Genomic DNA, 12,118 nt, shown 5'->3' with positions numbered 1-12,118 from the left:
TATAGGTTAGCTGGGTATAGGTCCCTTCAGTATAGGTTAGCTGGGTATAGGTCCCTTCAGTATAGGTTAGCTGGCTATTGGTCCCTTCAGTATAGGTTAGCCGGGTATAGGTCCCTTCAGTATAGGTTAGCTGGGTATAGGTCCCTTCAGTATAGGTTAGCTGGGTATAGGTCCCTTCAGTATAGGTTAGCTGGGTATAGGTCCCTTCAGTATAGGTTAGCTGGCTATTGGTCCCTTCAGTATAGGTTAGCTGGCTATTGGTCCCTTCAGTATAGGTTAGCTGGCTATTGGTCCCTTCAGTATAGGTTAGCCGGGTATAGGTCCCTTCAGTATAGGGCCGGTGTCTTCCCCGGGTGTCTTCCCGCGGTGGCGTCCAGGCCTTCAATTCCTCAGCCGCGGCTGAGGGAGGCTCCGGTGGGCAGCGTGAGTGGTGTCGGAACTCGGAAGTTTTCCGCCTCTCCTCCCGATTGGCTGTGCGCCTCTCCTCCCGATTGGCTGTGCGCCTCTCCTCCCGATTGGCTGCGCGCCTCTCCTCCCGATTGGCTGCGCGCCTCTCCTCCCCTGATTGGCTGAGTCCCTTTCCTCCCCTCCCCTGATTGGCCAAGCTCTCTCCTCCAGATAGGCTTCACGATCAGCGGCCAGCAGCAGAAACTGCATTATACAGCTGCTGCTGGCTGCTAAATTCAATGGGACGCGGACAAGAGGCCGCGATCTACCGATCAGGCGGTCGCGATCTACCGGTAGATCGCGATCGACCTATTGGGCACCCCTGCTGTACACGTATTAGGGCCTGTTTCCACTAGAGCGAATCCGCATGCGTTGTCTGCATGCGGATTCGCACAGCCAATACAAGTGGATGGCCCTGTTTCCACTTGTCAGTTTTTTCCAGCGTTTTTCTGTGCAGGATTTTTCTGCACGGTAGAGCCTGCAGAATTCGCCTGTGTGAGGAATGCAGGCGATTCGCAGGCTATGTATTTGATAGGGAAAACGCACATGCGTTTTTTGCCGCGATTTCGCATGAAAACTAATGTAAATTGAACCAGGCAGTGACATGGTTAAATTCGCATATACCCTGCCTATGCGAAATCGCATGCGAAATTGCGGCAAAACGCACGCGGAATCGCATCCGCATGCGATTTAGTCAGCAGTGGAATCCCAGCGATTCGCACCGCACTAGTGGAAACGAGCCCTTAAACAGTACATGAAAAGGTTTTGAGTGTCTTCTAAATAATGAATACATGAGATGAAGAAGATACTTTGTAGAGAGTTATGTGCGAATACAGTTCTATACAAATACAAATGTGGAGAAAATAAATGTTAAGGTGGCCATACACTCATCGACGTTCTCATTTGATTCCTTGCAGATCTGATTCAATTGGGGTCGGGGCAAGAACAGACGTAGAAGACTGCTACGTCATTATGCGTGGCCATGAAAGGACATACTGCGCTTGCGCGGTATGTCTGGAAGACAAGTCAGGAGAGTCGTCTGATTTGCCAAGAAGACCGGGAAGGATTATAGGAGAACAGCGTCTGACTGAGCGGAACGGAAGGAGCGGTAAGTATTAGCACTTACTCCCCTACCCTCTGCATATTAGGATTTTTTTTACATCTGGTATCCTTTAACCTCTCTGCCAGTATGAACAAGCTCGTCCAGCAATTTCTAGAGTAGTATCACAGAGGCGCCAAATAGAGTAAAAACGATTAAAAGCTGTTTAAAAGGGGAGAAGCTGGTGGACTCACCTCCCTCATGGAAAGAAAAAAACAGACAATGGGACGTTACTCACAATATAAAGTAACTTTTTATTAAAAGCTCCACAAACGTGGCGACCCACGTTTGTGAGTATAACCATTGCTTTGTAGTAGACCTGAACACTAGTCAATGAGATACTATACTATATTGGGATCTCGGTCTCCTTTTGTCTCCTTCAAGCTCGTCCAGCAGTTCTAAGGCAGGGTTCTGCTTTTCACATAAAATGGTTGCATGCTCTGGAAACCTGGATGTAAATATTCAAATTTGAATGCAAAAAAATGCACATTTGCTACCAAAAAACCTGAAGAAATTGTGGCCTGGCAGAAAGGGAACGTTAAATTTATTTTTTACATGATTTTTGTGTTTGAAACTTATTTTACCCAAAATGCACATGACCCAGGTTTGACACATTTTAGTCAGTTACAGGCAATGATATGAAAATTAATTGAACAACAATTTGCACAAAAATCCAGCATGAATTGAACACCAGAAAGGATAAGAAAAATAATAAAATTACAACGAATAATAAAAAATGCAATATATAGGCTGCAATGGCCAGATCTCTGTTTCTGGACATCATAGTTACAAGATCTAATTTAGTGACAAGGCGCGACAGACAAGACGCTGAACATTTACATCGCGCTTTTCTCCTGGCGGACTCAAAGAGGCAAAGCTGCAGCCACTAGGCGGCGCTCAGTAGACAGTAGCAGTGTTAGGGAGTCTAGCCCAAGATCTCCTCACTGAATAGATTCTGGCTTACTGAACAGCAAGAGCCGAGATATGAACCATGGTTTCCTGTCAGTGGCAGAGCCCTTAAACAGTACACTATCCAGCCCCTAGTGGTATGATGCACTTTGTACCTGGTGCATAAGTACAGTAAGTGTTGAACTGAAATGACTTGCGGTGGATGCAGGTCCACATTAAATCCAGGTAGTTCTGTTCCAATCAACACTAGAAGCCAGCGATATTACTGAAAACCTACTCAGAGCAGCAGCATCAGTCACACATGTGTTGTGAAGAGCTGCCTGTGTTTATGCCGTGCTGAAGCAGCCTTTAACCACACAGATCAGACAGATGACAGCAGGGGAACATGTCAGCACACATATGGCAGACAGATAAATTATGTACATCAAGATTATTTTTGGCACGGACGCAGCCAAGTGTTTAAGCCAATTTAGCAATCTGTCATTAATAATATAAACATTTATTAAAATATGAATTCCTCAAATGTACAGAAAGCACTTAATCGCCTGTAAGACCTGCGCCCCACTGATAAGACTTGTTCCAGGGAGCTGCGAGATAAGTAGCGCTGTTCACATGTGACACTAAGTTTTTGAGTGCCAAGAAATTGTCTATGTCCCGGACCAAGCTGCTCCTAAAGGCATATCGGCCACGATATGTCACCAGTGTGCAGTGATCTCTTACAGGCGTGCTTTCTTCTGCTATGGGTGGGGGGGCTGATGCTATCCACCCCAACAGTGTAGACTGGAAACACCAGAATGTGGGCAACATGGAGGATTAGTGAATAGCACTAGCAGCTTGCAGCACTAGGGCACCTGTTCAAATCTGGGCCAAGACACATCTGCATGGTGTTTGTCAGTTTTCCTCGAGTTTCTTATAGGTTTCCTCTGGCACTAAAGTTATCAGAGGCACCGGCATCTTTACTGCTGGCAAGGTGAATCACTGTGGATTTTTCTTTCTTTGCATCTGTAAAGTGTACAGGAAAATCACCTGATCTTCCAAAGTACCCTGAGGGAGAAGGCTGCATGACATTATAGCCTAGGCTAATCATCACTGGGAGGGAGAGGTCACATAGCAACATACAGCAATATACACTCACCTAAAGGATTATTAGGAACACCTGTTCAATTTCTCATTAATGCAGCTATCTAATCAACCAACCGCATGGCAGTTGCTTCAGTGCATTTAGGGGTGTGGTCCTGGTTAAAACAATCTACTGACCTCCAAACAATGTCAGAATGGTAAAGAAAGGCGATTTAAGCAATTTTGAGCGTGGCATGGTTGTTGGTGCCAAACGGACCGGTCCGAGTATTTCAAAATCTGCTCAGTTACTGGGATTTTCACACACAACCATTTCTAGCGTTTACAAAGAATGGTGTGAAAAGGGAAAAACATCCAGTATGCGGCAGTCCTGTGGGCGAAAATGCCTTGTTGATGCTAGAGGTCAGAGGAGAATGGGCCAACTGATTCAAGCTGATAGAAGAGCACCATTGACTGAAATAACCACTCGTTACAACCGAGGTATGCAGCAAAGCATTTGTGAAGCCAAAACACGCACAGCCTTGAGGCAGATGGGCTACAACAGCAGAAGACCCCACGGGGTACCACTCATCTCCACTACAACTAGGAAAAAGAGGCTACAATTTGCACAAGCTCACCAAAATTGGACAGTTGAAGACTGGAAAAATGTTGCCTGGTCTGAGGAGTCTCGAGAGAGTCAGAATGTAGCGTAAACAGAATGAGAACATGGATCCATCATGCCTTGTTCCCACTGAGCAGGCTGGTGGTGGTGGTGGTGTAATGGTGTGGGAGATATTTTCTTGGCACACTTTAGGCCCCATAGTGCCAATTGGGCATCGTCTAAATGCCACGGGCTACCTGAGCATTGTTTCTGACCATGTCCATCCTTTCATGACCACCATGTACCCATCCTCTGATGGCTACTTCCAGCAGGATAATGCACCATGTCACAAGGCTTGAATCATTTTAAATTGGTTTCTTGAACATGACCATGAGTTCACTGTACTAAAATGTCCCCCACAGTCACCAAATCTCAACCCAATAAACATATTTGGGATGTGATTGAACAGGAGCTTCATGCCCTGGATGTGCATCCCACAGATCTCCATCAACTGTAAGAGGCTATCCTATCAATATGGGCCAACATTTCTAAAGAATGCTTTCAGCACCTTGTTGAATCAATGCCACATAGAATTAAGGCAGTTCTGAAGGCGAAAGGTGGTCAAACACGGTATTAGTATGGTGTTCCTAATAATCCTTTAGGCGAGTGTATAGTTTTAAAAGACCACTATCCCAAAAAGTGTTACATTTCGTGTTCATATTCTTATAAGTTCATTGCTCCCAGAGTAAAATGAACTGTAAGTTACTTTTCTCCTAGGCTGCTGTTGCTTACAACAGGTAGTAAAAATCTTAAAGGTTTTGGACTAGTCTAGCTCTTCATGTGGGATTCTAAGTATTTCCTTTATTCTGTACAAAGGGATCCATACAAAGATACCAGCCAGCCCGACAGAGCAACTGCTGTTCAGTAAGTGCTATCTATCTATCTATCTATCTATCTATCTATCTATCTATCTATCTATCTATCTATCTATCTATCGTATGTGTGTGCGTGTGTACGAGTATGTGCCGCAATCACTCGAAAACGGCTTGACCGGTTTGAACGAAACTTGGTATACAGATCCCTTACTACCTGGGATGATCTGGGGATCTCGCGTCCCCCCTGCACTCCTGGGCGGAGCTACAAACAGCAAATCAGATTTCACCCATTTATGTCAATGGAAAAGGCTGCAATTCTCACAGTAATCAAGCCAGTGCCCCCAAACTTGGCACAGTTGGTCACTTGGTGACCGAGGTTACAAATCCAGGAAAAGTGGGCGGAGTATAAAACAGCCAATCAAATTTCAGCCATTCATTTTTAATGGGAAACTGTAAACTGCAGCCGTTCTTAGACTGTTAATCGCAGGGTTCTCAAACTTGGCACACTTGGTCTTTGGGTTAATGAGATTAAGATTCAGGAAAGTGGGTGGAGCCTACAACAGCCAATTAAAATTAACCTATTGATTTTTAAGGGTAATATTTAAACTGTAGCCATTCTTACACTTTTAATGGCAGCGGCTTCAAACTTGCTACAGTCTGTCATTGGGTGACTGGGGTCCAAATTCACTAAAGGGGTGGGGCCACAAACAGCCAATCAGATTTCCTTGTTGGATAAAATGCTTCCATTCACACAGTTTTGATGCTAGGAACCTGAAAGCTCACAGACTTGGTCATTGAGTAACTGTGTGTCAATGTTACAAAAAGTGGGTGGAGCCAAAAAAAAATTTCACTGGGAAAATATAAACTGCAGCCATTCTTCTGGCAGGGTTTTCAAACTTTGCACAGTTGGTCACTGGTTGACTGGAATTAATAGTCAGGAAAATAGGTGGAGCCTACAACAGCCAATCAAAATTCACCTGTTGATTTTCAAGGGAAATATTTAAATTGCTGTCATTCCTACACTGTTAATAGCAGGTGCCTCAAACCTGGTACAGTTGGTCACTGGGTAACTGGGGTTCAAATTCAGAAAGGGGACAGAGCCACAAACAGCCAAGGACCCCAAAGGTCATAAACTTGGTAATTGAATAATTGTATGTCAAGGTTAGAAAAAGTGGGCGGCGCAAACAACTACATTTTTTTTACATAGGAAAATATGAACTGCAACCATTCTTACACTGTAAGTGGCAGTGTTCTCAAACTTGGCACAGTTGGTCACTGAGTGGCTGGGATTGATTGATTTTCAAGGGGATTATTTGCAACTTATTGATGCCAAGGACCCCAAAGCTCATAAACTTGATCATTGAGTGACTGTATGTTAGAAATAGAGGGCGGAGTCAAAAACAACTAACTTTTTGCATGGGAAAATATAAACTGCAGCCATTCTTACTCTGTTAATGGCAGGGTTCTCAAACTTGACACAGTTGGTCACTAGGTGACTTGAATTAATATTCAGAAAAGTGGGTGGAGCCTACAACAGCCAATCACAATTCACCTGTTGACTTTCAAGGGGAATATTGAAACTGCTGAAACTTCAAGGGGAATATGGCCTCAAACCTGCTACAGTCGGTCATTAAGTGACTGGGGTTCAAACAGCCAATCATATTTCTTTGCTGGATAAGATGCTTACATTCACACAATTTTGATGCCAGGAACCCGAAGGCTCAAAACTTAGTCATTGTGTGTCAAGATTACAAAAAGTGTGAGGAGTCAAAAACAGATTTCCCTGGGAAAATGTAAACTGCAGCCCTTCTTCACTATTAATGGCAGGGTTCTCAAACTTTACAGTTGGCTACTGGGTGACTGGGATTAATATTCAGAAAAGTGGGTTGAGCCTAAAAAAAGCTAATCAAAATTCACCCGTTGTTTTTCAAGGGGAATATTGAAATTGCTGCCATTCTTGCACTGTTAATGGCACAAGTCTCAAACCTGGTACAGTTGGTCATTGGGTCACTGGGGTTCAAATTCAGAAAAGGCTGTGTGTCCAGGTTACAAACAATTGGGCGGAGCCAAAAAACAATTTTACTGGGAAAATATAAACTGAAGCCATTCTTACACGTTAATGGCAGGGTTCTCAAACTTTGCCCAGATGATCACCGGGTGATTGATTCCTATTCAGGGAAGTGGGTGGAGCCTATAATAGCCTATCAAAATTCATTTGTTGATTTTCAAGGGGAATATTTAAATAGCTGCCATTTTTACACCGTTAATAACAGATGTCTCAAACCTGCTACAGTTGGTCATTGGTTGACTGAGGTTCAAATGCTGGAGAGGGGCGGAGCCACAAATAGCCTATCTGATTTGTTTGATTTCTATGGGAATATACAAATTATTGATGCCAAAGACCTCAAAGCTCACAAACTTGGTCGCTAAATGTTTGTGTGTTAGGGTTAGGAAAAGTGGATGGAGCCAACACCAGCCAAATACATACCCGGGCAACACCGGGTCATCAGCTAGTTAAAAAAAAAAACCCTTTCACTATGAGGAGATGGAGTAGTCCAAAACCCATCAGGAAAAAAAAAAAAGTTATTATTTATATATATATATATATATATATATATATATATATATATATATATACACATACATACATATATACACACACACACACACACACATTTTACATTTTCTAATTTTTTGCACATTATCGCCCTTAATAATCATGCATCAATCCTTAGGGCAACAGTTTGAGTTGAAGCATGAGTGCTGTACGGACACACTTCTCTTCCTGGCCAAAGCCAAGCAGAGTGTACTAGTCAAGGGAGAGGGTAGGAGGGATAACCGTTAGGCACCTGAGCAAGTGTCTTTTTGCAGGCTGGCTAGGCAAACCCTCAACAGATGTGTTCATTAGTGTCAGACCAGGACATTTGTAAGGGTGTTGGGTGGGGGGAGGGAGTGAGGACAGGCTTAGTTTGCTGTATACACACCAGGATATTGGCTGAAAAAGTGCAATGACCAGAAAACTAATGATTGAATCTCCCCAAGCAAGTTTTTAGTCCAAGAGACACTATTTATGCATGTATTTATATTGTTGAGTGTTACTTTGCATTATTTATACATGCATTATACGTAGGTTCTTGTTCAGATATTGTTTGCACTCCATCACACACTATATAGTCTCTATTGTACTTTGCACAGTGCTGCAAAAGAGGACTACATATACCATAGATTTAAAGATATAATAATGATATAATGGGCTGCTTTCTTTAGTTAAATACAGTTTGGTATGAACAACATAGTAACCAAGCAGCTCGGGGTGACCCAAACCACTAGGAATGTATAAAGGGATAAAAGAGACCGAAAAGCACCCCTACTAATAAGCAATGCTTGGTGAAATTTGCGCCTTCTACAGGACCGCTGGTGTAAAGCTATAGGCTTGCTATACACCAGCGTTTCTGGATGCTTGCCTGGCTTACAGGGGCGAAAATAGAGAATTTGCATATTCAGTAGCGGTGCATTGTGGGTAACCACAAATGTTCACTTATAGCTGAATTAATGCAAGGTTCCTTCTGTGTTAAGAAGGCAAATTTCACCAAGTATGAACAGCATAAAACCTTTTGTAACAGGCAGGTGACACTAAGTATAGATGACCTGCGAAAATACCACCGAATTAAAAAAAAGAAAACAAAAAAACCTCTTAATTAGTGGTGACAGGTTTATTTATCAGCATAAGAGAGAATGTAAAGGATCTTGGCTGTAACTACAAATACCGTCTAGAAATTCTACCTGTGGCACTTGGCTGCTCTAATGTGCATTTCAGCAGCTGCCATGGGGCAAGGTGAGGCTCTAGTAAACACTTCCTATCTTTTAAATAAGGGCTTGGCAGGCTCGTATTAAACACCCCGGATTCAGACTGAGCGCTGTTCCAGCTGGCTGCAGGAAGTGGTGCTGCAATACTATAAGTATATCTAAGTAGGGATCAGAATAGTGTTATTACAGATCAACAACCTGACAGAGGTCCCTCTGTAGAAAGGACGGCAGATACAGGTACTTTCATGTGCTCTCTTTGCTTCCTGATACTTAAATCAGTAGGATCAGCCACACTATGCCAGGGAAGAAAACCACATATATAAGTAGATACATACTTGATCTACTTACATAACACATGTATTATACTGTCCATGTTTTGATTTCAGTGAATGTTATATAGTAAATGACGAGAATTCTGTTAGTGGTGGGGGCCATGTCCTTTGCCCACAGTTAAGGTCAACTCGTGATGTCATTTCTTCCATTTACTTTTTTTCTTGTCTTCTCCAATCGCTGAGTCGCCTCAGCCTTGCTTGTAAACACAAACGAGTAGGGGATTAGGTTTCAGATAAGCAGCTGGCAGGGAAATAAAGGAAAGAGGAGGAATACATTATAGATAAAAAGAACCCCCAGCATGCAATTCTTTGGCACCGACTACTAAAGGGCCAGTGCTCCTTAAGTATGTGATAACTCCAAATCATAACATCAGAAAAAGTTTTGAAAGTTTTGAATGCAGGATTAGCATCTTTATCACTTAATACACTCAGACCAGTTGCTGTTGAAATTTGATTTTTATGGTGACGATACCGCTTTAAAGTGGACCGGACCTGCACAGGACACAAGGAAAACACAGATTAATCCACCCTGTGTGTGTTTAGAGTGAAGAGCCTGTCTAATTCACCCTCAGCTGCAAGTAATCACAATTAGAATATGAGCCATCAGCTGTGTCAGCACAGGAATGTCGGCAGCCTCAGCTTATTTGTAAACACAGGATAACCACTTCCCCTCCCCCAGGAGGAGTAACTACGTCCCTGCAAAATGCCACAATTCTGTGCAGGGATGTAGCTACTACGTCCCTTCCCACCGCGCGTTCCCGCTCGACTCAGTGTCGGCAAAAACGAAACTAGCTGGCGGCAGGGGACCGAAGCAGCAGTAACCACGAGGGCACAATATGGCTGCAGGGGGCTGGTAGGAGCCCCAGGTAAGTAAAACTCATTTATTTTGGGAGGGGGAGGGGGTTATGTTTCCTTAAAGGGGGAAAACCCTTGGAGATGAAGTGATTAAAGTGTAACTGTCGGGCATAAAATCAAAAATCAATTCTTTATTTTTATCTGGTAAACAAGTAATAAGGATGCTAACCAGGCAATCCAAAAGTTAAAATCATTATTACTTTTCTTGTTGATAAATGATCATTCCCCAGTTTCCCTGACTTATTTTATACACACAGAATTTGGTACGCACAAAGGAAGTTGCAGGGCATGCTGGGTTGTCCTGTTTTGCTGCTCTACATTCCCCTCAGATTTAACTAATGCAGCCTGATTGGCTGAAGCCTCTTTCCCTCCTGTTTTCCCCTCCCACACCTCGCAGAATGGCGGGCGCGCCGCACTGCACTGCCAGAAACAGGCCTTTAGGGATCATGGCGTTAGTACGTGTTGTTCCCTGTCTGTCTTGTTATAAGCCAAGTAGGAAGTGACGTGCACTTGCGGTCAATTCCTGCTTTGGGTGTGTGGAAGTGCACAGAAGCTTATTGTAAAAATACACTTCCGCACATGCGTGCTGCAATACCTACTTTTTAGCGGTAACGCAGTTCTGTGCTAGCGTTAGATTAGGGACTTCCGACACAACGTACCGCAACGTGGGAAGTATGAACTTCCCCATAGAGTTCAATCAGGCTACAGCAGCAGTGCAGCAATTCGCCACCCAGCACTGCACCAATGTGAAAGGGCCTCGAGTCTGCTTCCATGAAAGCAGAAAGACACACTGCATATTTATTCTGTAAGCTGTAGCAAAGAAATGTTTTTGTTCAAAGGTTACCATGCGGTTGCTTATTTTTTAGCACAAAGAGGAAGTTCTGAGTTCATGTTCACATTAACTGACAGGTTCTGCTCAAATTATCAATTTCTCATATTACAGAGAGTAACAGGTCACTGGTGACTACCAGACAACCCTGAAGGCCTCTTGCACACTGCACGCGATTCCGATTCAGATTCCGCTTTTAATCAGTTTTTACATCCGATTCAGATTCCGATTTGCAGTGTGCAGGGAGCAAACTGCAAATCAGAATCTGAATTGGATGTAAAAACTGATTAAAAAGCGGAATCTGAATCGGAATCGTGTGCAGTGTGCAAGAGGCCTTACAGTACAAGTTGGGTTCAAAGCTGGTTAGTTTAGGAGCTGCCTCTGGGTTGTAGCAGTGCTTACACTAGGGTTTGTTGGCTACCCCTATATAATCATTGATTATCGTTTATATCTTCTTTTCCCAAGAGCCTAGCACCCTCCATCAACTTCTTGTTGGCTCAATCTAAGCACTATCCCAAAACTCTCACCATACACTGGTCGATGTAGCCAACAGATAGATAGATCCCTCTTAGATCATTATCTGATCAGAGAGGGATCTATACATTTTCAATAGTTTTTTCAACATGAAATTGATTGAAAATCTGTGCGCATGGCATTCCGGGTCTACCCATCTTTGTCCTCCGATGCACCTTCCAGGCCGTGCAGAGTGTAGGGGCAAAAAAATACTCTCACCTGCCCGCCAGTGCTTCCTCCCGTGTCTACCCCGTCTCTTCATTCCCAGGGTGCCGTTTGTACCGAGACTAAACACTAAAGGCCCAACACTGGTGGCACCATGGCACATACCTTACATAACCATTAGAGGCCTCTAGTTTGTGATGTGACAAGCGTCTTGGTAGTGAAGAGGAGCCTCAACGGTGAAGAAAACACACAGGAAAAAGTACCCGTGGACAGGTGAGCATAAGCTTCATTGTTGCTTCGCTCATCAGGAAATCCAATGCGGCTAGCGACTTGCTCCTGAGCCACTGCCGATCGAAAAAAACATCCATCTGCCATTATCCACAATTGATTTTGGCTGAAAGTTGATCGGGAATAGTTTACAGCAACGATTTCTAGCAGGTCAAAATTGTCAAATTTGCCCGATATTAAAGGGATACTATAGGGGGGTTGGGGGAAAATGAGCTGAACTTACCCGGGGCTTCTAATGGTCCCCCGCAGACATCCTGTGTTGGCGCAGCCACTCCCCAATGCTCCAGCCCCGCCTCCGGTTCACTTCTGGAATTTCTGACTTTAAAGGCAGAAAACCACTGC

The 12,118-nt window shown here is 43.8% G+C and overlaps 1 protein-coding gene and 1 long non-coding RNA gene across 8 annotated transcripts in view; one reads left to right on the top strand and one right to left on the bottom strand.

The window, feature by feature from the left end:
* The window catches only part of ARL15 (ADP ribosylation factor like GTPase 15), a 372,284-nt gene that overhangs the window by 145,240 nt on the left and 214,926 nt on the right, over positions 1 to 12,118 (bottom strand). Inside the window, exon 5 of one of the 7 annotated variants that reach the window (XM_068271764.1) lies at positions 1,937 to 1,994. The exons of 4 other annotated variants lie outside the window; for them this stretch is intronic. In XM_068271764.1, coding sequence (XP_068127865.1) covers positions 1,965 to 1,994 — 30 coding nt within the window. In that variant the 3' untranslated portion in view covers positions 1,937 to 1,964. Of the gene's footprint in view, positions 1 to 1,936; positions 1,995 to 8,807; positions 9,368 to 12,118 lie in introns of those variants that run through there. 2 more of the 7 variants (XM_068271768.1, XM_068271769.1) reach the window with 2 other exon arrangements.
* Positions 8,982 to 12,118, top strand: part of LOC137558806 (uncharacterized) — a 27,957-nt gene continuing 24,820 nt past the window's right edge. Inside the window, exon 1 of the long non-coding RNA XR_011029727.1 lies at positions 8,982 to 9,031. This is a non-coding gene — a long non-coding RNA (uncharacterized lncRNA). The remainder of the gene's footprint in view (positions 9,032 to 12,118) is intronic.

Source organism: Hyperolius riggenbachi, chromosome 1, assembly GCF_040937935.1.
Source record: "Hyperolius riggenbachi isolate aHypRig1 chromosome 1, aHypRig1.pri, whole genome shotgun sequence".
NCBI lineage: Eukaryota > Metazoa > Chordata > Amphibia > Anura > Hyperoliidae > Hyperolius > Hyperolius riggenbachi.
This window is presented reverse-complemented; position numbering and strand designations above follow the sequence as displayed.